The sequence below is a fragment of the Gavia stellata genome, chromosome 30 (genome assembly GCF_030936135.1).
Source record: "Gavia stellata isolate bGavSte3 chromosome 30, bGavSte3.hap2, whole genome shotgun sequence".
Taxonomy (NCBI): domain Eukaryota; kingdom Metazoa; phylum Chordata; class Aves; order Gaviiformes; family Gaviidae; genus Gavia; species Gavia stellata.
In genome coordinates, this window is record NC_082623.1 from 5310920 (window position 1) to 5337809 (window position 26890).

A 26890-nucleotide genomic window follows, 5' to 3' on the forward strand; every position below is an offset into this window, starting at 1 on the left:
TTCAGGCACTTGAAGCGTTGGCAGCAGGAGCACAGTCTTTAGGATGCTGTTCCTCATCTTAAATGATCACAGTGGGTGGGATCGCTAAGGTCTACAAGTTTTAGAGAAGGAAAGGAGGTGGAAGGCTTTTTGGTGTTTAAAGTGGCTGTTAACCTATTAACCTGTGTAAATTAAAAGATGCGAAAGTAGTGAATTCAAAATTAAAGTGGTTGTTGTGACTGCAGACATAAAAAGGTCCTGTGTAATACGGTGACCCGTGGGTTAGAGCACGCACAGCCTCTGACTCTGCTATGGTATGTTCTCGGAGTAAGTCTGAAAAAAAAATCTTTTGCTTGTGTAAGCAATGGGAAAACAAGCAGACACTTTATACTCTAGAAAGCCCAGTAAGACTCAGGAAATTCCTGCATTCTTGATTTTATTTTGTGGCAAAAGTACTGTGTGGTGTGTTTTTGAAAGATGAGCAAGGTTGCCCTTCTCCAGCCCAGCACCGCAGACTCGATAAGCTGGAGCTGAATAGCTTATTGTTCCCCTGCGGGCAGCCCGATCAGCTGTCACTGTTCCCCTCAAAAAACACTAGTTTGTTTATAGGGAAAAAGTGCTGATGTTGTATTTCTTACTAAAGGAAAAGGTTCCTAGTTCTTGCTGCTGTTCAGCAGGAGAGCTGTGTGTGAAGTATCCCACCTTGAGAACCAAGAGCTTGAGCTTCATTGTAATTTTATAATTAAAACACATGTGCTCTGCTGATCTTCTAGTCTTTGAGAACTATGAGTTTTTTGGAAGTGGACCTTTGTATTTCTACTTTTTCTCCTGGAGCTAGTTTCTCAGTCGAGAGCGTGACTGATGGAGAACGTCAGAGTTTGCCAGGTTGTTGCCCTCGTGAAAGGTCCATCGGTTGTAGCACAGAGAAGGGTGGGTGGCCACACCACTTCCTGTCTGAGCTGTATCTGATACCTTCTATTCCTATTCCAATCTTCTTTTCAAACATGGTGCCTACTGTTCATCCATGCTAACAGGGTAGCTGACTTTTTCAGAAAAAAAAACCACTGTGCAGATGATCAAGCCCTAAATGCACAAATACATCATCTACAAGGAAGATATTTGCTGCATTTGAATTCTGTGCCTCTTTCTTTATCTGCTTAGCAGAAAATGCCAGATCTGCTCAAGTATTTTCTGTGTGTGATACCTTTTCATGGGTCTAGGAACTAAGCCACAGGTTATTAAAATCAGTGTCTTTGCCCAATGACTTCTGAAGAAGTCATAAAGTTGTTTCTATGTTGGGACGATCCCTTTTGTTGAGGAAAGGAGAAGAAACAGAGAGAGAACTTTCTACTACTTCTTGCCTTGAAGGATGTTCATTCTTGAATGTCAGACTTGAAGATGAGTGTTAGGTTAAAGACTAAGCAGACTGATTCATTGCAGCAAGGAAACACTACGTTACTGGGCGTTTTGTTGCTGTTACCGTCTAGCTACCTCACCTTCTTTAGGAAAGTCTTAATGACAAAGCCACAGGTAGAATGGGGTTGTCTTGTTTGCATTGCACGGGACTACGCCGGCCACTCGTACAGCGTTTTTGCAAATCCATTAGTAGTTTTGTAATTGGGGACCGAGCTGAATGGAGAAGATGTATATAGCATATGTTCAGCATCAGCAGCAAATTTTTAAATAAGTGCTAGCAGATCTAATGTGCGTAACTATTTGTTCTTTCCCTGTGCCTCTCCCAGCCCCTGCTAATCCTGAAATAGTTTTGCTCACTGGAACCGGGCAAAGAACAAAGAAATCTCACCAACGAAGAAATCTCCCAAACGTGCAGGTTTTGCCCGGTGTTGCTCATGCCTCCCCGTGCCGCCTTCCCGGCGAACTGAGGGCTGTGTCCGTGCGAGCGCTGTAGGGTAGAGGTTCCTTGTAGCTTCCTCTGGGTTTGCTTCTGCAGCGCCCTTGCAGCCGGCCCTGGCAGGAGGACCAGGCGGTGCGGGGCCCAGGGGTGAGCCCGTACCCTTCCTGCTGCAGCCGCCTGGGCTGGAGAGGGAAGTGTAGCTGGGGCTTCCCTGGGCCCGGAGACATGACTGTGCTGAAGGGGTTTTGCTTAAAGAAGTATGTGGCCAACTCAGGCCTGTGTATTTGCTTGTAGTTGTATTTCCTGATGAAGAGACAGAAGTTTGCCCTTTTCTAAAATTCTCTCCTGAGAAAAAATAAACTTGACCAGCTTTGCCCACACCTTGTAGTTTTGACTACTCCGTTTTGTTCTGCGTTATGACCTTGCTGCCTGTATTTTCTCCTTGCAGTGAAAGCTACAGAAGCCCCTAGGTACTACAGTCTCAGAGAACTGGTACTCCCAAATTAAAGTGCTAATCAAGGTCATCTTCAAGCTTGAAAACCCCACGTTTTTGCAAATTTTTTTTTTTTTTCTTTTTTGGCAAGCCTAACTAGGAGCCATATTTGTTTACACATGTTTTGGGTTTTGGTGTCCCTAAAATAAAGCTGCATGCTTTCTTCACTGTAAATCCTGGACCCCCTGAAACTGTTTGTTCCCACAGTTGTGAGCGCAGTTCAAGGCAACTGATACTCATAGTGCATGGCAAGAGTAAAGCGCTCAGAGGTCCAGATGGTATGCTTTTTCTGGGCAAAGGGACAAGCATACTGAGGAGGCCAAGGTGGCCTTTTATTATTACGTATCTCAGGAATTAGCAATGAAGTAGTTGATTAAAAAATTGCATTTGGAGAATGATACTTACCCATCTTCAGTTGCAGTGATGAAGTTGTGGGTGCCTGCAGTTGCAATGCATAGACGTAAACAAAGCTGTGCATGCTGAAGACCTGAATGTTGCTTATTTTATTGCTGATTGTGAATTCAGCATGGAACAGCACATCTCTGAAAACCTTTGGAAAGAGCAGCTATAACAGTGAAGCAATAGCAGGCATCTCTAAAGTTTGAGTGTTCAAAGACCTTCAGATGAAAGTGCATATTTTGCTGTTTTCATGTTGAGTTTATTGCCTGTGTAAAAGCCAAATAACCTCTACTAGCTGCATCCCTGAATATTTCTGCAATTTTAGACTAAGAGACAAACACGCTTCTGCTGTGTTTTCTTGTCCTGTTTGACCGTGAGCGAGTCAGTTCACTATTCTGTCCCTCAAATTCAGAATCAGTAAGATAAGGAGAACAACATCCTGGCTTAAAGGGCTGATGTGAGAAGTTTTCATATTTGTAAAATATTTGAAAACTGCTTGTAAAATATTGTGTTAATACAAATAGGTATCTTCAGTAATAATTATGCATGATAATATTATTAACACCTATATCTATGTGCTTTATGGGTCCTTTAGACATAGCTATGTTACTTGCAGATATTTTAAAAAGAAAAATAGTCTTCCTGGAGATAATTCCCTAATGGGAAGTGCTATCATGTTGGCTCTCCAAAGGGGTGTCTTTATCTGTTTCAATGGCTTGCTTTATTATGAGCTGCACAGCTGGAGAGTCAGTAACTAACTGAATAATCCAAAATTGGTGCCTTTGGGGAGTGCCTCAGTACGCACAATGTCTTGTTTCTGCATCAAGAGTAGTCTGCAAAGGAATTTGATAGAAATTCCCTGAAGTGGTTTTCTGAGCTGACGTGGGGTATTGCAGCATTCAGTCCTTTTTCCAGACTGAGATTCAGTACATTTTTAGGCAGTGACCACTTCTTCTTTATGCCAAAAATGCACTTGACACTTGTAATTGATGCACTCTTCAGCAGTAAAGCTTTGCTCATAGATCTGTGCACCGGACTGCAGGTTATTGAATGGCTTTCCTGCAACCAGTGCATCCGAGATGCAATTGCAATTATTTTCTGTCTGCAGGTATAGTTAATCATAATGGAGCTTTGCTGACATATTACTAATGAGGAAACATATTTTTAACTATATTTTACTGGAGAAATTTTATGGTGTTTTCTCTATTGGGATTTTGTTTAATCTTTAGTGCTTTTATTTGTTACAGAGATCCGTGCCCAATTGGTAGAGCAGCTGAAATGCCTTGACCAACAGTGTGAGCTTCGGGTCCAGTTACTGCAGGACTTGCAGGATTTCTTCCGCAAGAAGGCAGAGATTGAGATGGATTACTCAAGGAATTTGGAGAAGTTGGCTGAGAGATTCCTGGCTAAAACTAGGAGCACCAAAGACCAGCAATTCAAGTAGAGTATTTGCCTTTTGTTTTTGCCCTTTTTTCCCTGCAGATGTGGTTGCAAGGGTAGGAATGCAAAAAGAGAGCCGATATAGTGAATGTAGGTACCAGCACTGTTGTGAATGTCAGAGTAAAATGTTTCCCAAGTTTGTGTTAAACACAGAACCCATTTCATGTTTCTACATAGCCTGGTTGCTAGCTTCATTTCGGTAATTCCTGGAGCTCATATGGGAATGGAATGGTAAAAATTGGCATGCCTAAAAGGAGTAATTTTCTTGGGAAGGTGAGCAGAGCTGTACACCAGATTTGATGGACAAAGCCAGGATTTCCTTCAGTATCGGTGGCTTTGGTCTGTTTGTTTAAAGAGTAACTGTCTCTAATCTTTTGTATGCTTTGATTTGCCATTGCTGTTCTCTGTTTCCAATATCCTACACATACTCAGTGTAGAATTTAAGAGTGTTGTATCTCTGCTACTATCATTTCAAAACCATAGAGAGCTAAGGTCGATAATACTTCCAAACAGAGCTGTGCCATTTGACAGGGGGGAACCCCTAGATACTAAGCTGATGGGACTCAATTAAAATTTAAAGACGTCCTTATTGACAATCAATTGTCTCACCTGCTTGAAACATTATTTACAGGTAGGTCTGACCATACTGCTTTGGTTGTTCCCCGCTTAGCTGTTTGAGTTGGGATGACTAACGCGTACCGAATGTGGTTTCATGGATTCACAGCTTTCTGATTTACTGCTGACTCCTGCCTGGAGGAAGGGACACGGGTGCTTTTCCGAGGAAGGGGGATGCAGGAGAGGACCTGTGGGTGAGGAAGGGGCTGGTGCAGACTGCATGGCACGGAAACACCAGCCCAGTGAGTAAGTGGCCAGCACAAAGCCACAGCCACGGGGCTCCTGTCGCTGGCATCTGGGCAGTGCACAAGCTTCTCGGGTTTTGTTGTCAGGGTAGCAGCTGGGGAAAACAGAGCAAAAGCAGCCCTGGACCTGAATCATTTCTGCTTTGGACAGATTGGTCTGAGAGGATCCATCTGGGTCTGCCTCTGCCCAAAGCGCAACTTTTAGCATTGTTTGGGTCAGGCCATTATCTGTGGTTTTGGGTTTTTTGTTGTTGCTGTGTTTGGAGGGGTGTGGGGATATATTTGTGAAAGCCATAAGTAGGCACCATTTTAGTTTCCTTTCTGTACAGCTTTGATGTCATTTACTTTAGTTCTCATTTAAAACACACATTTCTCATTTAAAACACACGTACTACATTGTGGGGAAAGCATGATTCTCGGAGCACAGCTATTTGACAAGTTGGAGAAGAGTTATTCTGCATATCTATAGAGCTGTAATTGTCTTAAGTATTTTTTTTTTCTTTTCCTTTACAGTGAAAGTGTTCTTATAACTATAAGCTGCGCATATTCTGCACGTGCCTTTAAGATGGCACTAAGGAAATGATGTCTCAAACTGTAATTTTCCTCTGCAATATGATTGGTCTTTTTCAGTTTATTTTGTTGTTATTCCTGGTGAAAGTTGAGGTGATTTCCTTTGTATTACATAATATGAAACACGCCATCAGAAATGCTTTTGTATTCAGCTTTCAGTGTTGCGAAAGTTGTACATAGCTTGCTTCCTATTTTGAGATTTAGAGTGAATTTTTAATGTGGAAGTTTTTACCATAGTTGAACAGAGTCCTACGTGGTGTCATGCTTCATGTGAATTAGATATGCTGGCTGTGATACTGCAGGGTTTTTTAAAATTTTTGTTGTTGTTCTAATGCGTTTTCCTCACTGACCCCTGCCCCTGTTTTCTGAGCTGTTTGTAGTTTAGATAGACTTTATAAAGTTGTACCTGGACAAAATTGACCTTAAGTATCCTAGCTATTGAGTGTAGCCTGAATTGGACAGGTGATTTTATCAGTACATAAAACTTTCACTTGAATTTCTGAATTGAATGTCCATGCTTTTCTGGTCAAGTCCAGGGCATTGCCCAAAATACTCTGAAACCTGTTACTGAGCATCCGTTTCACTTCACTTTGCAGAGAGAGAGCTAACGCTGCTCAGGCTCCTGATTTCGCTTACATTAGCGGCAGATAGCTCCTGGCAGAAAAGCGTCTTGCTCTTGGAGTGTGTTACCCCTGCAAGGTTTGAGTCCCAAATGTACAAGTTGTTAACTTAGTCAAAAGTTGGAATGAGGGGAAAAAAAAACCTTCTTAACTACGAGGCTACTGGGTCTGTGCGCAGGATTTGTCACAGCAGTGGCACAGGTTTGTAAAGCTGTCTGTCCTGGGTAGCTCCATCTATTACTTGTTCGGTCATTTCTGTCCGCTGGCTGTAACATTCAGAAATGTGTCAGAATACTGCAGGGATCAGTAAGGAAGCAATTCCAATTATAATTACCTATCCCCAACACTGCTCTGTCTGAACAGTGAAGAGTAACTTGGCTGGTGTCTTTTCTGCAGATGCTGAAGCTGTAATCTCATTTGGAAGCCCCCAAAAGACCACTTGATCAAAGCCAACCATCAGATCTCTCCGCCTAAGGAGCCTGGTATTACATGACTTGAGATGTGCACAGGCGGGTGGCTACTCCGTAATTGCCTGGTTGTGACCCTATAAATATACAGTAATAGCACGTTCTTTCAATAACATGATAATTATGTCGGAAGGTACCATATCATTCAGTGGCTGCTTACCATGTCACTTGCTGTTTTTAGATCTCATAACACACTGTCAAGGAGGAAATCTGTCAGGCAGTAACCCTGTAATTTACATGTGCTTTCATACTCAATAGCTATTATGTAATTGCCGAGTTGCTCCGAATGCATTCATTTAAGGGAATGCTGTCAAGGGCAGGAGGCTTCAGTCTGACCCTTGAAATTGGATTGTGTGGCTTCCTCCACCATCCATCTCCAAGCTGGTAAAAGCACACGCTTAAAGGAAAGAGCAGTGTGAAGTGCAGGCTTGTGTTGGGGTTCTAACAAATGCATTGCATGGGGTTTATTTTTCTTAGATGTGGCTACATCAGAGGGTAAGCTGATCAGGTGGCTACATTTTCCAGATGGGTTTTGAAATGTAGGTGGTTGGGTCTTGACACAGTGTATAGCTGGTGATGGACTGAAAGGGTGCTTGCACATTGCACAGTTTGAAGCTAGTTTCACTGGAGCATCTTAAAATGATTTACAGGGGTAGGTGTATGTTACTCTCATTTTATATCTTCGAAGAAGGGGAACAGATTGGTTTAGCCAAGGTGACATATGAGTTGATGACAGTTGGATATAGCCCAGGTTTTACTTGCTTTTAACTACTCTACCACGGCTACTAGACCTCACTTTGCCTATTCTCGTTTAAAAATGGTTTTTCAATCAGAACAGGCTATTAAAGAGAATAGTCATATAAAATGTATATATTTGGTAAGGCTCCTTCAGTACCCATTGGTAAATATCCTTGCACAAGATGTAAGGACTGGAGGAAAAAAAATGCATTTCACAGCCCAAGTCTTAGAACTCCAGTTGTTACAAGAGCTTGTTGGTCACAAGTTCGGTGTAGTCATCGCTCCTTAAAGATCTGCCTAACTAAAGGGCTCTTGTGTAGCAGTTAAATCAGGGCATCCATCTCAGCAGGCATCCGTCTTGCCTGTTGGGTCTCGGGGGTCCCTGCAAGCCGGCAGCAGGTCTGACTTCCATCTGCAGAGGAAGGCTCTCTCCCACTGCGGTGAAACCCTGAGACCTTTAACTCCAGACTTCAGTTCTCCTATTTCATGTGATTTTGTCCTAAAAGCGTTTGCCTATTCAAATAATCAGCTAACAATATAAAAACCGTGGCAAACCTTCAGCGATTCCCTTCAAGGGAGAAATTGCAAAAAAAAAAAAAGGGGGAAAGGGAAAAAGAAAAAATGAAAAGACAATGCTATTTTAAGGCCATGTTTTAAATCAAGATAATCTTTGGAAGTGGGATACTGAGTAGCGATTGTCAGCTGGAGAGCTGAATGTCCAGGATATCCCAGCATGAAATTCAGATGGCTTTCTGGCAGCCTTTGCCTTGAAGTAGAAGATGCAGAATAAGTCTGGCAACCTTCAGGCTGAGCACTTGTAAACAACAGATGTTCATAACTGGAATCTTTTGGAAGAGAAGGGCAGGGAGCAGCGTGTATGTCCATGCTTGTAATTCTCAAAATTTGCAGTTAACACTGAGCTGTATCAGGAATACTTTAACGGGAAATCAAACGTTGATTTGGATGAACGGCTTGCAGAGAAATTCAGCTTTAGTTTTCTTCAAAGTGAAATGATTTCTTTAACGGAGAGATGATACAGGCTGTGAGGGAGGTATCAACAAAAGCATTTGGGTCAGGTGGACTTCAGTTACATTATTATAATTATTATTTTAATTGATAAATATTGTCATAGGCTATTTTGACCTGTGATTCTTTTTGATGGAGCTGAGTCCTGAACATTTTTTTCTGAGTCTTTCAAATAGCAACATTTGGAAGATTTTTCTAAGCATGAAGCATTCATTTATTCAGTGACCTCAGTGAGCCCGGAGAGCTAGGGATACATGACCAGCGAAAATTGATGTAAAACCCCGAGGAGGATCTTTGTGGTGTTTTTCATCATATCAACGATCCCAGTATCGCACTGGATTGGTTGGTATAATTGTAGCTGCTCTTACGGAGCACACTGCAAAGGACAAAATTCAGGCAGATTTGAAAAAGTATATACAGAAGGAGTTATGTCTCTGCTCTAACACTTGGTCAGGCTCTAGCTCTTATGGTTTGCAGGGTGCACTTAACGATTGCACAGATCTGAAAATAAATTTTTCATCTCTCCCTTCACCTCATATCTAATTTTAGCAGGTAGTTCAGGTGAGCTGGGCATGAGGTCAGTACTGCAGAGTGTGCACCCTGTAGAGCTCAGAGACCTGAGCCCGTGGGTCGCTATTGAGATGGGGAAGGTAGTGTGTGCAGGTTACTCCGCAGAGTGGGAAATAAATCAGTTTCTCGGTTCCCAAGATCTTGATCGCTATTTCGGGATGTACCAGGTTTGGAAATGCCTGTTGCAAACCTCTAGGAAACAGATGCCAAATATTTTGGAGGGGCAGGGAAGTGGAACAGGAAACTTCAGTTTTTGTATGTACCTCCAGGAGACTTGCTTTAAAAGCCTCAGTTTGGAGAAGTTTTCTGTTCATATGGACGATGTGACATGCCCATGTTAATTTAAATGTTTCTCTCTTTCTATTCAGTAATATTTTCATTCTCATCTGACTCATTCCTTCGTTTTTTGCTCCTTATGGAAACCCAATATTCCTATTCCTGGTTTTGTGGGTGTGGGTTTTTTATTTTGTTTTTAATCTAGTGGTGGGGAGAGGAGGTTGTTTTTTAAGATAATTTTTTCTGCCGTTGCTCTGAACAGGGTTACCTTACAATGCCCAACTGAGTGTTGCTGGCCTTTGTCGCTTTCTCCTGCTTACCTTAAAGCAGATAAATCTTGGATTGTCTGCGAGTTCCTTGTATGAATGAGTAATTTAATTAAGATGTTTGAGTCCCAAGTATCTGAATCTTCCCTTCTGATCTTTTGAGACCCACTGAAACCTTTGAAGTGGAAGTTGCACAGGACCCGATCAAGATAACACCCGAGAAACCACAGAGCTTCATACTTTGTGGTTCCTTAAAAATCTGTGCACAACTTCCTCTTCCTGCTCCCAAACACCCCTGATTGCTGTGATCTGGTGTAATTTAGGCTAACCTAAATAAACTCTCCAGATTCACTATCATCACACAATCTCTAAACAAGCATAAATAGTGCTTGAAATAAACCTGGATCTTGGCATCTTCTTCCTCCTCCTCCTCCTCTCCTTGCGGGCTAAGTTTGAGTCAAACAGTTGTTGTGAATGTGAAATTGCCAGCACTTTAGGACCTGGCTATGAACTTTCCCAAAGTTTGGGGTTGATCTCATAAATTTTACTTCTTAAGGGCAAATACTGACTCCAGTCATTCTGCAGAATCTGTGGAAATCGAGCTCGCTCTCAGTTATACCCAGCGGTCCCTATTGCATGTTTTTCTTCCCTTTTTCATCCCTCCTCTGTGGTGACATGAAACTGGAAGCAGAGTATATTTGCCAGCTCCTTTGAGAATTGAAATGGTTAATGAAAATCGCAATTTGCTTCTCCGCCATCTGCTTGTGGTTATGATAGAAAAGGCTCTGTTGTAAACAGTTGTATAACTTCTGCTCTGTGTTGTGAAAACTGTTGCCATGTTCCACCCCAGAAAATGCTGCGTTTTTAGAGGTGCTTTAACAGTTAATGTGTGTGTAGTTTTAAAGGCTACTTGGAAGGTTTGAAGCAAGTAACTGCCTCTTTCCTTTTCTCTTTCATTTCTGTCTTATGGCCTGCCTTTATCTGCCTTTTGCCAGTGCTGGGAAAATTGTCACTAGCAAATAATGGAGAGTTTTTGTCTCGCTTCCTATAAAAACCTTGCCGTGAAAACACTGAACCTGTACAAAAGCAAGACTGACCATTTTAACAAGGTACTGAAGGGGTTAGTGAAACCAACAGACACCAAGAAATTAAAGGAATTTAAATGAAAAATCTTGAAGCGCAGAGCTGTGGTTGCATGAGGTTGAGCTCAGGGTGCGGCGCTCGCTGTGCAGACCTGAAGGTGACAATCCCAGTCGCGGATTGGAAGCATGTGGGGTTCTGATTTTTTTTATTTTTTTTTTCCCCCCCTTCCTGCAGGATGGCCTTTCATGTTTAACCACATGGAGTGTGTCAACAACCCATCTGGCGCCATTAGATACCAGCAATTTTACTCACCATGCTTTTCATGGGCTCTTGGTATTCGCGCTATGTGCTGCCTTAGAATAGCTTCGGGTACTGTGGTAGGGCAGCCTGGACAGCTGGGAATTGTCCAGTTAACTATTGCATCTCTTCTGGTTCCCGTTTGGTGCTTCTGTCTTCTTTGGAAAGCAGGGCGCTCGTACCATGCTGCTCTCTGGTCCCTTGCATGTATTCTTGTCTGTAGTCGTAACCCTTGGTCCTTGCTGCTCGCGGCTCTTCCAGGCTGCTCAAGGTGGGATTGGACAGATACCTTGGTAGGAGCATCCACGAACAGCCAGGTGCTCTTAGTGGAGTAGATAGCAAAAATTCATAACAAGCTGGAGAACGCGATGAGGGATATTAAGGATCAAAACAGCTGAGTTTTGGGATTGGCGGTTTGTGCAGATGAATGGTACAAAGCCTGAGAAGGCAAGTTAGCAGGCTGCACGCAGCTGGACGACTTCTGGCTGCTCAGAGGAGATCTGCGGCTGCACTGGTTTTAGGAAAGGAGTGAGGCAGCAAAGTGATGAAGCAGTAACAGGCTGTTAAGGGTTTTGAGGCAGGATTTCGAACAGCTAGAACAAGATCAGCTGGTGAAGAGTCTAAGCTTTTTGTTTCCAAGTTTCATTCCCAAACATTTTATAGTGGTTGGTTCATTTTCACTTGTAGCTCTTCCAGCTTCAGAGGGCAAATACTAAATCAGTGTGTAAAGTACTTTTATACCATTGGTGTAAAGGAGCAAGCCAACCAACTTCTAACAGCTCTTAATACTGTCCTTCATAAACTTCTCTTCACAGCCATCCACAGTACTATCTTCTTTAGCTTGCTTCCTGTCTTCTGCCTGAACCACAGCTTGTCTGTTGGTAGAGAAGGCGTGTACACCTCCGACCCAGCGCTGCTCCTTGGACGAGTTCTTTCTGGAGATGCCTTTCCTCCTCCTGCCCTCTCTTTAGTGGAAGAAAGCTGGATATTGTTTCTTGTCTCACCTAAATAAAAAAACACCACCTTAATGTGTATGTTACCTTGTCTTACGGTGCAGCTTTTAGCTCCGTTTCAGTGGGAGCCAAAGCATACGGCTCCTTACCGTTGCGTGTGCCCCTCGAGGGCTGGCTGCTGCCTGGTTAGTGCCCGTAGAGTCACAATTCTATTAGCCGGGTCTCGCAGTTAATAACTGGCTCTCTGGCATATTAACAAAACAAACAGTAAGCTGCAAACACTGATTGCAGATTGGGGGGCAAGTATTTGATTTCTATAGCTTAACATCTGGCAGTTTCAACCTTGTACAGTTCTGCATTTTGATCATTCCATCTGGTTTTGCGTGTCAGCAGTATCTGCAATACAGGACACTAGAGTACGAAGGAAAATATTGTCTCTAAATAAAATCTATGCCTTCTCACATTTTATTTTACTCAAAACACCAGGAGAACCAAAAGCCCAGAATCCTTTTTATACCCCCTCGCACTTACACAGAAACACGCTCCAAACCTTGAAGCAGTCCAGATCACAAGCTGCAGTCATTTCCTGAGCTTTTCATTTTTTAAGGAAAAGAAACAAAGCATCAAGATCAGCTGTTCTGAAACTATTCTTCTTTATCTAAAATTATCCATATTGCATTACAAATCCAACCATTGATATCATGAGAAGGGTAATGAAAGTCTGCTATGGCTTAATTTTCACGTTTTCACAATCTCAGACATTTCTTGCAGCAGAGATGGCTGTCCTTTTAAGTGCAGAATATTCCCTTTTTCAATGGAAATTAAACTGCATTCCTTTATAAGAGGAAAGAAATCCGATACAATCAGGTACAATAATCAAGAAGAGCTTTGGCTTTCCACCAGAGATCTGGCTCACTCTTTTTCTAAAGAAATATTATTGTACCGTAAACAAATGATAAACAGATCTAGAGAGAAGTAAATGATGTAGTTAAGACTACACCTAGATCTGCCAGTTCCAAACACTGCTGCAGGGCTGCTGGAGGACCATGCAAAATCACTGCTAATGTCCTTGCTTTCATCTAGTATGAAATGGTGCGTTAAGAAATGACATCCTGCTTTCAGTAGATGAAATGTTGATCCAAATAAACTGAGGTTCCTCTCATCTCCCCTTTTGCCCTTTGTATTGCTTATTTGCGGGGTGCAGAGTGAATCAGCCCTAATAAGGTGGAGAAAGTTCAAAGATGTGAAAATAAAGCTTGTACTGTGAATGTTGCTTTCTCTTTTGCTCAGGACAGATACAGATGCTTGCACATGATTGTTTTTGTACATAAAACATAACATTTTGTTTCCTATGCAGATGCTGTTTAGCTAACTGGATGCTAGAAATCTTTTTATTGTGGTTAAGTCACAAATGCCTGAGACAGTGCTGTGAAACCTATTGTCAGACGCTGGAGCCATCGTTGTCCCTCAGGCACTGTAATTTATGCACAAAATCTTGGATTCAAAGGAAAAAATTAGAGCCTGCATTTGGCACACTGTAGCTTGCATTTGCCTGATTGGTTTGTTGGGGGACAAAAGCCCATGGCCATGTGAATGTAGTCATGTGTAACTGAGGGTGTATTTTCTGTATATGCGCAATAGCCATTTTATAGCCTTCCTCTGCTCTCCTCTCCCTCAGCAAATCCATACATCCTGTAGCTGGGCTTCTAGTGTTTATAGATATAGAACATCATGAACAGAATAATTTTGTCCACTTCAGGTAAAGTCCTATCCAATTCTTGTTTCTATTTTGTGTCCTTTATAGGAAGGATCAGAATGTGCTATCACCAGTCAATTGCTGGAATCTCCTGCTAAATCAAGTGAAGCGGGAGAGCAGGGATCACACCACCCTGAGTGACATCTATCTCAACAACATCATCCCACGCTTTGTCCAGGTCAGCGAAGATTCGGGGCGCCTGTTCAAGAAGGTAACTGAGTGCTACAACGCATGTATTTTTGCTTGGCCCTTCTGAAATACAAAGTTTTAGCTATTTCTTCTCGTGGATCAATTTATTGTTGACTGTACCTGACTCGTGGGGCTTTTTTCCTCTTTGTGGATAACTGTGCTTGACTTACCTTTGATTTCTTTAGTAATTTTCTTCTTCTAGTGTTTTAGTATTTTCCCAGAAGTGGTCAGTTGATGTTTGTTGGTCTAAATTCAGGCCATATTTTTGCCTCCTACCCTGCTCACAGTTTTGTATGCATTTTGAAACTTTTATTAAATAAGCAGAAACCCTCCAGGTCTTCAACTCTGAATATAATCAAGAACAACTCTCTAAAGACAAATTTATATCCGCCATGGAGGAGCAGCTACTGTTAAAAGAAAAATGAGGGAGAATGCCTATTCCTACCATGCTAGATAATAAAAGGATGTATTGTCCTTCTCTGGAAAAAGGAGAAAATGCAGCTGAGGTCTCTTTTGTTAGCGTTGTCCCCTTTCTCTACCCTTGATTTCCACCTGGAAAAAAAGGTGGGACAGTGTGGGAGGGTATTTTTGTATTAAGAATCTGTTCTTCCAGTTGAAGAAACACGATATGGAAGCTTTGAAACTCCTATTAAATGGTAATGCCTAGTCTCTTCAGAGATTTGTCAATCGCTGTAACATCTGCTAGTTAACATGTTAAAAACATTGCAATTCTAACTTTGAGAGGAATTTGTCTTCCCCCACTCCCCACCCCCTTGCAATGTGTCGTGATCTTGGAGAGTTATTTTGACTATTGCAAACCTAGAGAAGGGGGTTGCAGAAGGACTTGAGCTTTCTAAAGAATACTTTTGTGGAGACTCATCCTAAATCACATTCTCTCTGTGAGAGAAATGGAAGAGGAACACTCTTGATAAAAAACTCCTAGTGTACTTTCATGCCTGTCTTTTTGGCTTTAGTGGTGTCAGTTGTTATATTAAGAGTCATGTGAGTAGTGTGTGACTTGAAAATTAAAATCTGTTTAGGTGCAGTTGGCAGTAAGTGGAGGCCTCGTTGGCTTTTCACTCAGTTCTTTTGAAATGTCGTGAGGAAAGAGTGTTCAGATATTTCTTAACATCTCTGTATTGCTTTAACTGATAAAGAGAGTCTATATAATGCAGTCCATTTAGACTGCTAGAAAATGAACAATGCTGAATATTGTGTGTGGTATTTCATGTCAAGATGCACTTGAAGGAGCAGCGTCTTGTTGTGTGTTACCTGGAGAGCAGGATGCATTTGCTCTTTTACAGCAGGTATTTGTGTGTGTTGGCAACTGACTTCTATAGGAGAATGAAAATCATAGATTCATAGAACCATTTAGGTTGGAAAACACTTTTAAGATTATCCAGTGCAAGTGCACTGTTGTGTTGCTTGTCCTCTGCGTATTTCTTGAGTTTTTAATGGATAGCAACAGAGTATGAAGAATATGAAAAATATACTCAAGTGTTACATTCTGTTTCTCTTTTACTACTTTTTTTGAGACGTTGCCCAAGCAGAGGAGGAACCTTCTCTTGTTCAAGTAACGTCACACTAAGGCCTTTTTGACCTTTTAAAACTTTCTGGTAATTACATTATGGTTGATTAGATACTTACATGGGATTATTGAATGGCAGTTACTCTTCAATTCCTCTAATCCTTCCAAAGGATAAGTAAGCTCCCCACTGAATTTCAACAAGGGCTGTGCTTGAGGAAGGTGGCTGAGAAAATGCCTCGGCAAAGAAGTGCATGGAAATTGATATTATCCCAGTTTGGCTGGAAACTAGGGTCGTAATTTTCAGCCCCTTGTGTAAACATGTTCTTGCCCTGTTTTGTTTTATTTTGGGCAGTAGGACTTGAATAAAAACAAACGAATAACCGACCAACAACAAACTACCCCTCTGGTTTCTTTCTCACAGACCAAATGCAAACTCCATATTAATTTGTGCAAACAAAAGGCACATGTTACTAAATTCCAACTACTTGTTGTCTGACTGTTTGCCAGGCATACCAAATTGGCTGAAGGCCAAAACAGGTATTAGATTACTATTCCACTTGTGCTGGGTGGTTAAAACTAAAAATTGCATCCTGTCTTATCTAGAGTGTCACATAGTTGAATAAGATAGCAGCTTATAAATAGAGAAATTTGGCTGAACTTGGATCTGCCCCTACTTGTGCTTTTTCACTAGACTCTCTCACTGAGCTGCAAGAAGCAGCATGAATTGGTACAAAGCTACTGTAGGCTCAAAAACAAATGTGGTGTGTGGCTAAAATATTGCAAATCAGCTTTATATTCCATGGATTTAAAAAAATGCTATCCATTTATAAAACCCCTATATAGCATGCTTCTAGTACTCAATATATCCCAAGAGCGGTACAAACAATCTTCAGAACATCTCTGGACCATAAGCAGACAAATGTACCTTTTCCTGGGTGAAAAACCAGGGACAAGTGGATGAAGTCACTTATCCAGGGCTGCTCAGCAAGTCATTGGCAAAGCCAGGGTGCCTTTCTGATCAGTATCTGTAGGGATTGAAGGGGAATAATGAGATGACTCGACAGGATATTTAGGAGTGGCATATATTTTTGTGCCTCCAACTGGAAGTTAAAACCCAAAGGGAAATTACTCATATCGATGAGAAAATTTGAAAGAACATTCTCCTCCCTCTCCCCTTAGCTTCTCCCATCCTCTTTGAAACTTTTGAGACATCCTTTCCCATTTTTTTAATGGAGAAGAGCTACCGTGGTATGTGACAGGTCAGGAACCTGAGCGCTTTTTAGAAGTCTTGAAACAGATGTAGTTTATGCAGGAGCTACATGGAAAACAATGCTCTGTGCCACGCTGCAAAACTTTCCGTGAAGCTGTGGAAGGCAAATTCGGAGGTCCCAATCGAAAATCAAATGTGATCGAGCTCTGAATGGCATAGCTGAATTAGTGTGGTGCTACATCTCGGTGGATTTATGTAGCTTCTCCACAGATCTAATTAGCCAGTAACTGGCGGTATTACTTCTGAGACCTGAGTTTCCTGCCTGTCTTGTGCCATGCGGTTATTCCAGCCCGTTCACTGATGCTACACTATCTCCTGTCTGCTCTAACGCACGCAGCATCGTCAAGCTAAAATGCACTGCAGTTCACGGAAATGCAGCCTGCAGGAGGAGGAGCCTTAGCTGTGATGCTGTTAGGGCACTCAGGTTTGGCTTAACACAAGAGCTTGGATTTTACTGTTTTCTGATGGAAATTGTAGCTGTTGGAATTCTGCTGCCAATCTTGCTGCTGGTTTGGGAGCTCTCTGTCCTTGTCTCATGCTACATAGGGAATCTGTGTTAAAAACAAGGACGCTTTATTATTTGAAAGTCTGAGGAACTTTATTTTTTACACTTCTGTTTGGAAAATACATTCTAAAAAAAGTTATACATGTGTCTGGCTGATTGCAGGTGCTGTAGTAACTTACATTTTGGAACTACTCACTGGGTTGTAGATAATGCTATGAAATATGGAGAGGATAGCTGTATAGAGATCCTTACTTGCTGAGGGCAGTTGAAATAAAATCCTGAGGCATGAGATCCTTTTCTAGGGCCATTTATAATTTAGGGCTTTCTTGAATCAGTGCTTTGTATCATGCTGGGGTTGAGCAGGTGAGCTAGGAAGGACAGACAGGGTAAAAAGGATGTACTTAAGATCCCTTTTGTTGCTAAACTCTTGAGTTGCTGTATCTTGCACTGTCTGAAGTGTTGAGCTTTTTCAAATGAGAGAGATCTAAGTACAGTGTGCAGCCATAATCCAGCCTTAAGGCTGCAAAGGGCCTGGATGGGTGTGATAAGGTCTGTGTTGGGAAGGAAACACATCCTCAAGGGCAGCGGAGGTGCGGAGGGAAGCGGGGTGGGAACTGGCTGTGCTGCAGCCGGAGCAGCATGGAGCCCGAGGTGGGCAAACCAGGTCTCTCTCTGTCCGGAAGAGCATCAGTAGTGGTGGCAAGGTGGGGTTTGTCTCTTCCAGCGACTGCGGTGGAGAATCCTCAGGCCGAGGCAGATTCTTGCATGTTCGCTGTTGGAGCCCTCGGACCAGTTATATGAAGGGCACAGCAGTGCTGACAGTCGAGCTTGGACGGGTCTGTCTTGAAATCAGTGAACTTCTGAAGTTCCAGTGGTGGTGCCTGCATTGCACACAGGTTTGCCGTGTTTGGGTTTGCAGTGTCATGGGAAGCCTCCGTGGTCTGCGGCTTTGTCTCATGCAGTTTTTCTGTTCGTGTCTTACGATGAAGAGATCCCTCTCCAGGGCTGTGTTACGATGTGGAGGGTCTTATTTGTTTGAGTGTTAGATGGAAGCTTGCCAGCCACTTCAAAGGTATCTTTGCTGATAAGAGAAGCTGTGTTTGCTGCCAAAGCCAGCGCTGAAGTGGTGCTGGATGTACAGTGTGTGTCAGCCCCCTTTCTTCCTGCCTCCCGGATTTGTTTACTTCCTCGGTTAGCTGTCCCTGCAAAACCTTTACATGTCTGAGCGCTGGACTGTTTGCACCAAACATGGTCTCATATCTTATTGGAAACTTGCAACCTAAGGTGCAGGTATTCTTCGAACACTCCACTCTTTCTGTGCCCTTTGTTTTGGTTTCTCCTGAGGAAACACTTTTATGTTTTGGTAAAAGATGTTGTCAATAAGGGGCTTGCTGCTATAGCGGTCTTGCAGATGAATCCATCCTGTTGGTGAGGATCTGGTGTTTGGCTTCAGCGGCGCCGCAGGCCCCAGAGGCCGTGTCCGTGCAATTCTGCGCTACGACAAAAGAAAAGGAAGATAAATGGTGAAATAAATAACCGCACTCTCGAGCAAATGAAAGTGGTGGAATTGTCCTAATAACAAATTGTTACACCTGGGGAAGGAGGTAATATTTTCTTATTTGTCCAACAGTTAATGATTTAGCCCTGGGTTTTGTACAAGGTTGAAGATTAAAGCCTGTGTGCCACCCGGCGTTGCTATTCTGGTCACTTCTCCCTCTCCTGGAAGACTGTCCTGCTTTGATGTCAGCGCCTGTTCTCATGCACGTTTCTTTTAATTCCTCCACCTACTTTTGTGGAGAGCACTCCTTTGATTTCTTCCTGCTTATCCTCCTACAGTGTGGCCCTTTTATTTATATATTTATATATATGTATTCAAAATATTCTTCCATCTGAGCTGATTCCCGTTTTGATTTCCCCTTTTCTTCCTTTTCACTCTATCCCCCTGTCACCCCGTCATTTTAATGTGGCCCTTGATTTCTCTGCATGGTACAACCTTTCTGTTTCACACGTGGTTATCAGGTTCTCTTGCCTACAGACATATCTTTTTAGTGGGATCCCTTGGTGTTATTTATAAATGTATAGCCTTTTGAGAAGCAGTCTCTTTAATTTGCTGTCTTTAATCACTCTTTGTCTGTTGTCTCTTTGCGATTTCCCCAGAAGCAGACTGATAGTCTTGTTCAAATTTAAGAAAAAAAACTCTTTTTAAAAGAATGGACTGTGGAAGCCTCAGTCACTTTGAGTAGTTTCTGAACAAACTGATTTTTTTCAATTTGACAGATTTTTACGTAACAAAATTGTGAAGTAATTGTAAAGTGGTAATAGGCACGAAGGCAGATTTATTCGGTGTATGCGTAAGTTCCTTTGTCTAGAGAGGCTTCGGGACAGGCAGTGGCTGTTACCGGCTGCTTCTTAGAGCTGTGCCTCTAAACACAGCCAGGTACCTTCTCAGCGTCTTGAGGGTAGGAAGGCTCTTCAGAGGGATCTGGACAGGATGGATTGATGGGCTGAGGCCAGTTGTATGAGGTTCAACAAGGCCAAGCACTTGGGTCACAACAACCCCATGCAACGCTACAGGCTTGGGGACAAGTGGCTGGTGTGTAACCCAGGGTACAGCGGGTCCCCCGGCGAAGGCTGGCCCCGGGGCTGCTCTCGGGGCGCAGCAGCACACGCTGCAGGCTCTCGTGGATGCGTCCCGCTCTCAGCGTGTGCCCAGGAGCAGGTTTGTCACTCCAAGAAGGACACTGAGGTGCTGGAGCGTGTCCAGAGAAGGGTGACGAAGCTGGTGAGGGGTCTGGAGCACAAGTCTGATGAGGAGCGGCTGAGGGAGCTGGGGTTGTTCAGTCTGGAGAAGAGGAGGCTGAGGGGAGACCTCATCGCTCTCTCCAACTACCTGAAAGGGGGTTGTGGTGAGGTGGGTGTTGGTCTCTTCTCCCAAGTGACAAGTGATAGGACAAGAGGAAATGGCCTCAAGTTGTTCCAGGGGAGATTCAGACTGGATATTAGGAAAAACTTCTTCACTGAAAGGGTTGCCAGACATTGGAATAGGCTGCCCAGGGAAGTGGTGGAGTCCCCCTCCCTGGATGTATTTAAAAGCCGTATGGATGAGGCACTTAGGGACATGGTTTAGTGGTGGACTTGGCAGGGTTAGGTTTACGGGTGGACTCGATGATCTTAAGGGTCTTTTCCACCTTAAACGATTCTATGATTCTATTCTATAATTCTATCTGCCTGCCTGGCTGTTAAATGTACCTTTCACACAGCATTGGTCCTACTGTGTTTAAAACATACATCTTCTGGTCTATTTTTAACTCGGGGCTCCTTGCAGCGGTGTTAACTGGGAGGCTCACTGGAGGTGCTCGGGGCAGTCGCCCTGTCCTGCCCTGCTTTCTGGCTTGTTCTGGTGGATGTGTTCTCTCAGTATAGAGCAGTGGGGACAGGGAGGGGTGGTTGCCCTGCAAATCTTGCTTTGAGAGTGTAGCATTCCTTTACGCTATTGTATCAAGTTCAGTTATTATATTTATGGGGAGAAAACCCTGTAAGGAATGAACAAAACAAAACTGTGGATTTGAAATTTGCTTCCTGTTTAATACCTTTGATCGTGGGGAAAAAACCCAGTTTATCTACTAGTACGCTGCACAGTGTGTGATGTGAAATGAAAAATCCACAATGAGTTGGTTAAAAGCCTTGCAGTAATCAAGGAAGAAGAATTATTAATTCTCTTAAGGGGTCCGTGCTTAAGATGACCTACTTTACAGCTGCAGTATGTCTCATTGCTGCATTGGTACCAGAATATGAAAAATGTTAAAGTATACCACACATGGAAAAGCCACGCATATGAAGGAAATGCACTGGCCAGAATGCTGGGCATTTGTAAAAATATTTCTCCATAACAATGTCAACACGTAAATATACAAATGCCATAAGTAAAACTGTCACTGAGGTGCAGAGTTGGTAAATATGTGCTATATCCCTGCTCTCACGCTTGCATTCTTACCCACTGTGTCTTCCTCTGCCTTAGGTGCCTTAGGAAATAGTAATGTTGAGTTCTTACTGCTTTCCCAAAAGGTAAAGGATACAGAGGCCTGTTGTGAAATGATACTTTCTGATTTCTCATTGGAGAAAAGAAACCTCCCGGTTTTCCTACCTGCTTATTTTTAGAACAAGTGGAATGGGGGAAGAGAGAGGGAGTGAAATAATTTGTGTGGTGCTCTTATCTGAGTTAGCAGTACATAAATCTGCCTCTGAGTTAGAGATTTGCTTCCCCCGACCTGTAATTGGAGTGGATGGTTTCTGTTACGCTGCTAACACTTTGTACCCAGTCAGATATAATGAGGCGATCAGAGCCTATTGCCCAGGGTGATGTACTGAAAACCGAAGGCTACAGCTGGAGTAATATTACTGCATGTGTTACAGGCTAAAAATGTCACTTCTGCGTAGATTGGGCAAGGAATACGCTGCATTTGGCACTATTTAATGTGTGAAAGTAGTCCATTGTTACTGCATTTTGTTTCTAATTTCCTGTATGCTTTTGTTATCTTTCACTACACCAGTATGCTTGCCTTTATTTTGCCTGCTGTGTGAATTCAGGTCAGCCAGGAACAAGGTAACAACACTTTCACACTCTGGTCATTCATCTGACTCTGATCCCTCCAGTCAGTTTTTCCTAGAGATGAATCACAGCAGTTTGAAAAAGGGTATGGGGGGAAGTCGGTAGCACAAAGCTGTCATGCAGAGCATTAAAACTGTGAGCAGAATTACAGAACGTTACTTCCAGTATTTTACAGGACTTCACCACTTGCTAGTAGGTCTTGCCACCTTCTGAAGCCCGATTCACATGCGGCTGATTCAATGAGGGCAAATGTAGCTGGCTTCACAACAAGAATGAATGCTCTCAGCCATAAAATTGCTTGGTTTGTTGGGATTGAGTGCCTGAAGCCCAAGATTCAATAGGATCAGCACAGAATTCTGAAAAAAAAAAAGGAGAAAAAGGGGGTGGGAGGTTGTTCGGAAGCAACTCTTTCAGCCCAGAGTATGGGAGGCAGCGGTGTGACGTGGTTTCATGTAGGAATGGCTTTTCAGAGTACAGTATTCTGCTGTAATAAGGAAAATTCCTTATTACTGACATAGTGGTGAAACAAATCACAAGTGAAATGGTGGAGAAAACTAGATAATACAACTGTAATTTAAATATGACTGACCAATGCATAATGGATCATTAAACTGGAAACTGATGATCTATCACCCAAAATATGCATGTATATTGTATGACATAGATGTTGTTTTCCTAGCTTTTCTTTAAATTCTGGAGAGTTTGAAGCTTTAGAAGTCTTTACAGAATTCCTGTTCTGTAGGGCCATGTGATTGTGGCCCAGCACTTTATCCATAAAAGTTGTGGGAGGAACTTGCATAAAACTTGCCCAGGCTTCAGGGAGGTTTCAGACTTCATTGAGAGTACATCCTTGTAAAATAAGGGGTACATTTATAACAAATGGATTGGGCTGATGGTGATGATGGAGTACTTCTATACAGTTGAAGCTAGTTGATTTAGATGAGAACATGAAGGTGATAAATCATATTTGCTACTGCATGCAAATGAATTAGACAGACCTGTTAAAAAAAAAAAAAAGGAACATTATCAAGAATCTACCTATAAAGAATTCTATTTCAGTGCTACATGGATGATCTTGGAAAATTTTACCTGGCAAGCCTTCTCTTTAACAAACTTCATAAGGAGATGTTAACTGATGCATAATAAATACCCTGTTTAGACAGGAATACAAAGATCTCGCGCTTCTGCAAATTTCCTTGCTGGTCTCAGCAAGAACTCAATCCACTTCCCTCCCAGCTCCCACCGTTAATTTGAAAAACATTAGACCATTTAATGTTTGTTTTCCATCTATGTATATCTAATTATACCTTTTTAAAAGATGTAGAGAAATGGTCTTGTTAGAGAGCAGTTTTCAGAATCAGCAGATCTGGGTTCCAGTTCCAGCCCTGTCACTGGCTGACATAATTTTAGGCAACGTATTAGATAAAATCTCTTTATCTCAGTGTGTTAGGCATTCACCCACCAATGGTTTCTGAGTGCTTCCTTGCTGTTGTTGAGTTTATACAGAAAGCATCTCGTGAACTTCACGGTATGTTTGTTTTGAAGCTGTACCATCTTTCTATCAGATTTGGAACTACGTTACTGAGGCTTGAGGTCCGGGGCATAAAATGTTGACGGCATTCCTTAGCTCTCATATTTATTATCCCCCCTAAATATTTTGAAGCTGAAGTCGTTAATGTTTGGTGGAATGCGGAACAGCCAAGCGAGTGCTGCAGTAGATCCCAAAAACATCTTGATTAAATTAGAGGGGAGGTGGAGGGGAGGAGGGCTGGAACAAAGAGGCCGTTGAGAAGCTGGCACGGCGTGCTGGGAATTTATGTTCCAGCGAGGGGTGGCAGCAGCCTACAGCTCTGCACATGGTGCATATACACCCTGTTGTAACAAAGGAGTATGTGTGCATGTGTGAGTGTGTATGTGTGTGCATGTGTGAGCGTGTATGTGTATGCATGTGCACGCACGCACACTTAGGGCAGCTTCTTTTGCTTTTTTGTTTTGGGCTGAAGAAAAGGCTTGAGAAAGGCAGCTTGTGAGAAGAGTACTGAGGGAGGCTGCAAGTTAGCACTCCTGGGCAACAGTTACTGTTGTCACCTTGCTGAAATAACCTCCTTGTTCTCTTGGGCGCTGTTGATAATTCTCCTGATTTGCAGAGAAAAGGAAGCCTGTGTTTATCGCAGATCAGCACGTACCTTTGCAGCAGCAGCACAGGTGAGGTTGTGCTGGCACCCTGCTCTCCCCTTTCCCCAGCCTCGGGTGTGCGGTGGGCTCCCACGCTGTGCCATCTTCCAAGAGCATTACTGATGCGTATCAGACTAGATAATCTCCCAGATCAAGAGGACAAGTGTTTAGCCCTGATGGGGTAAGAACGAGACAAGGTTTGTGGGGACACTCCCGCCCCACATGCACACGCAACTGATTATTGGAGCCAATTAGGTAGGATTTTGTTGCACAAGCCCTTCCTCAGGCTTTTAAGGGATGTACAGATAGACTCTAGTTGCAGGTGCAGCCAGGAATAGATGCTAATAAAATTTATCAGATTTTATTTTGCTTTTATTTATTGCTCTTTCCTGGAAGATTGTTTACAGAATGAATCATTCTAAACTCTGTCTGCCTTTGAAAAACATAATACAGAAGTTGATGTTGAAATAGAAATTGATACCTGGAGACATTTGCAACTGCAGAGACTACATTGTTGTGTTTCCTTGGCATGCATGTTATTTGTAATTCCATGCCACATTCTAGCATGATCTTGAAATCTCTTATGCCTGTGTGGCAATGGTTAAGATCAGCAGCCTTTAATCTGGATGCACTTTGAACTCCATGGGACCTCGGAAAAGTTTTCTTTGTGCATCAGGTCCACCACCCTCTACGGCACTTGAGCAAGAACTTTTTTGCTAATGTCTAAGGCATTTTCTTCTGACTTTCCCAAGCTAATCGTTCTGCTTCCTCCAATGTATTTTCATTTATCAGGGTCAGCTAGCTCCACTTTTTTTCTCCTAAACCTTTTTTTTTTTTTTAGTGGAATCAGTACAGGAAGCAGCATTAAATTAACAGTGTTCATTGCATAGCTCTTGTTTTCATGACACCTGTGATCTATCTTACCTTCATCTTAATGTAAGGTTTTTTCCAGTCCAGCAATCTGGCAGTTTCTTTCTTGAAAGCTCATTTGGAAGCACAAAGAGTTTTGTGTTTTGACAATTTGGCACTTAGATGACTTCTTTTCTTCGTCAACCTGAATATGCATTAAAATATTCATTTTAATCTATGTCGCATAATTGATGCTTCAGCAGTTTGTACAGTGAATGAGCAATTTTATGCAAGAAATAAGCAAATGGGCTGAAAAGAGCCGGGTGAAAGGCAGATGATTGGTCCAGTCCAGGCAGTTTAACCAGCACAGTGAAGCGTGCTCCTGAAAAGCTCCTTCTGTGTGAAAAGTTCAGTGCTCAGGGCATTTAAAACAGACCCAGCCAGTCACTTTCATTAATCATCTCCAATGTTGAGAAAAAGACAGTCATAAAAATCTTTGTGACCTATATCACTGCAGTGATGAGCAGCAGCTTCAGCTTTTTTCTGCTTTCAGAGATAGAAAAACTGTAGCTCTTATTTCTGCAAACTCTCTTGGAGGTTCGGAATCACCAACTTTTTTCTTTTCTTTGAATTAAAGACTCCTCAGAAAAAGCAGGATGCTCCCCTTTGTCAGCATTTGTCAGACACTTGTTTTTCCAGTAGCACATCTGGCCACCTCGGGAGCAGCTTTAGGGACATGGGACTGGAGCGTACGAAAATGCAAAGGACCTGACCTTGGATGCTTCTGCTTGTACGTCCCATTGTGCTGCCGACAGCGCGATGCCAGGCTGCTCTGAATGGGTCACAGCACACAAACAGTCTGTAATAAAACATCTATCCTCTTAGAAACACAGTAAACTCTCAGCACTGCTGAACTGGATGCAAAGAAGAATAATTTAAAATTAAATTATATAATCTTTCTCTTTTTGCTTTTAAATTGATCAGTATTTTTTTATTCTTATGGCTTAACGCTATCCTGACTTCATAGGCAGAAATGCTGGTTTACGTGTACATTCGTCTGCATTACCTCTTTATCTTTTTCTTTTCCTGAACTTTGTGGGCATAAATCATCCTGAACCTATCAAATTTGCTTGACCCAGCAGATATTATATACTCCTAACATGCAGAGCATGAAGGTTCAATCAGGCAAACGCTGCCTTAGTAGGTAATGAATGAGTAAAATCTATAAAGTTATTCTTGTTACATGTAGCAGTAGATGCATTTGCACTTTCTAATTAGTGGGAAAACGTGGAGAATACATAGCTGTTAGATTATGAGTGTTTAAGCCTGCCTGGTTTTTTGTGAATAGAAATGTTGGTGTGGAGAGACAAGATGTCTGCTCTCTTCCTTGGCTTCTCCAATTACTCACCTGGATGTCTTTTATTAATAAAACCTCAGAAAAAGTGGAATTTGGTGTGCTTTATCTCTTTCCTGCACCTCAGGATGATTAGAGCTATGAGATTACAGACAGGGGTTTGAAAACGTTAAAGATTCTACTGCAAGGGCTATGACTGCATTTCTGAGATTTCTGTCATTAAATACTAGTAACTGTTGGGATTTTTTCCCGTTAAACATTTTGTAGGAGTGAAGCTGTTGAAGCGGGCTGGCTCCTGTGCAGCTCAAGCAGAGACATCATTAGGGAATGTCACTTGGAGATGGAGCCGTCCTTTCCCTCTGGATAGTGTGTGTGGTCGGGTGTTTTGTTTTTGACAAGCTAACAAATACCGGTGTGTCTTCCCGCTCCCATCTCTCCGTCCGTTGGGGGGGATGCTACAACAAAAACCTTGGGGATAGACCTTGCCCCCGTAGCTTTGCCCTGCGCTGTCCAGAGCTGCTGGTATGATTCCTTCCCTTCCACCAGACTGAGAGACACATTTTGTTCGATGACTGACAAAGGCAGCTCTGTTTCATACTACTCTCCCCACCCCCATTTCCCCCTATATTGGTACCCAGCTTACAAGGTTGACTCAGAGGCCTCTTCCTCCTATAGTAGGCTGCACCACGCTTCATGTAGGAAATAATTGCCTGTTATCCTTAAGTTTAGATTTTTTGAGGGAGCTTTCCCCTTCAGTTACATT

At 42.6% G+C, this 26890-nt stretch overlaps 1 protein-coding gene across 4 annotated transcripts in view; it reads left to right on the forward strand.

Annotated features, from left to right (window-relative positions):
- Nucleotides 1–26890, forward strand: part of SRGAP2 (SLIT-ROBO Rho GTPase activating protein 2) — a 107660-nt gene that overhangs the window by 32378 nt on the left and 48392 nt on the right. For all 4 annotated transcript variants that reach the window (XM_059831051.1, XM_059831052.1, XM_059831055.1 and 1 more), the window contains exons 2-3: nucleotides 3974–4166; nucleotides 13697–13859. In XM_059831051.1, the coding sequence (XP_059687034.1) occupies nucleotides 3974–4166; nucleotides 13697–13859 (356 nt within the window). The remainder of the gene's footprint in view (nucleotides 1–3973; nucleotides 4167–13696; nucleotides 13860–26890) is intronic.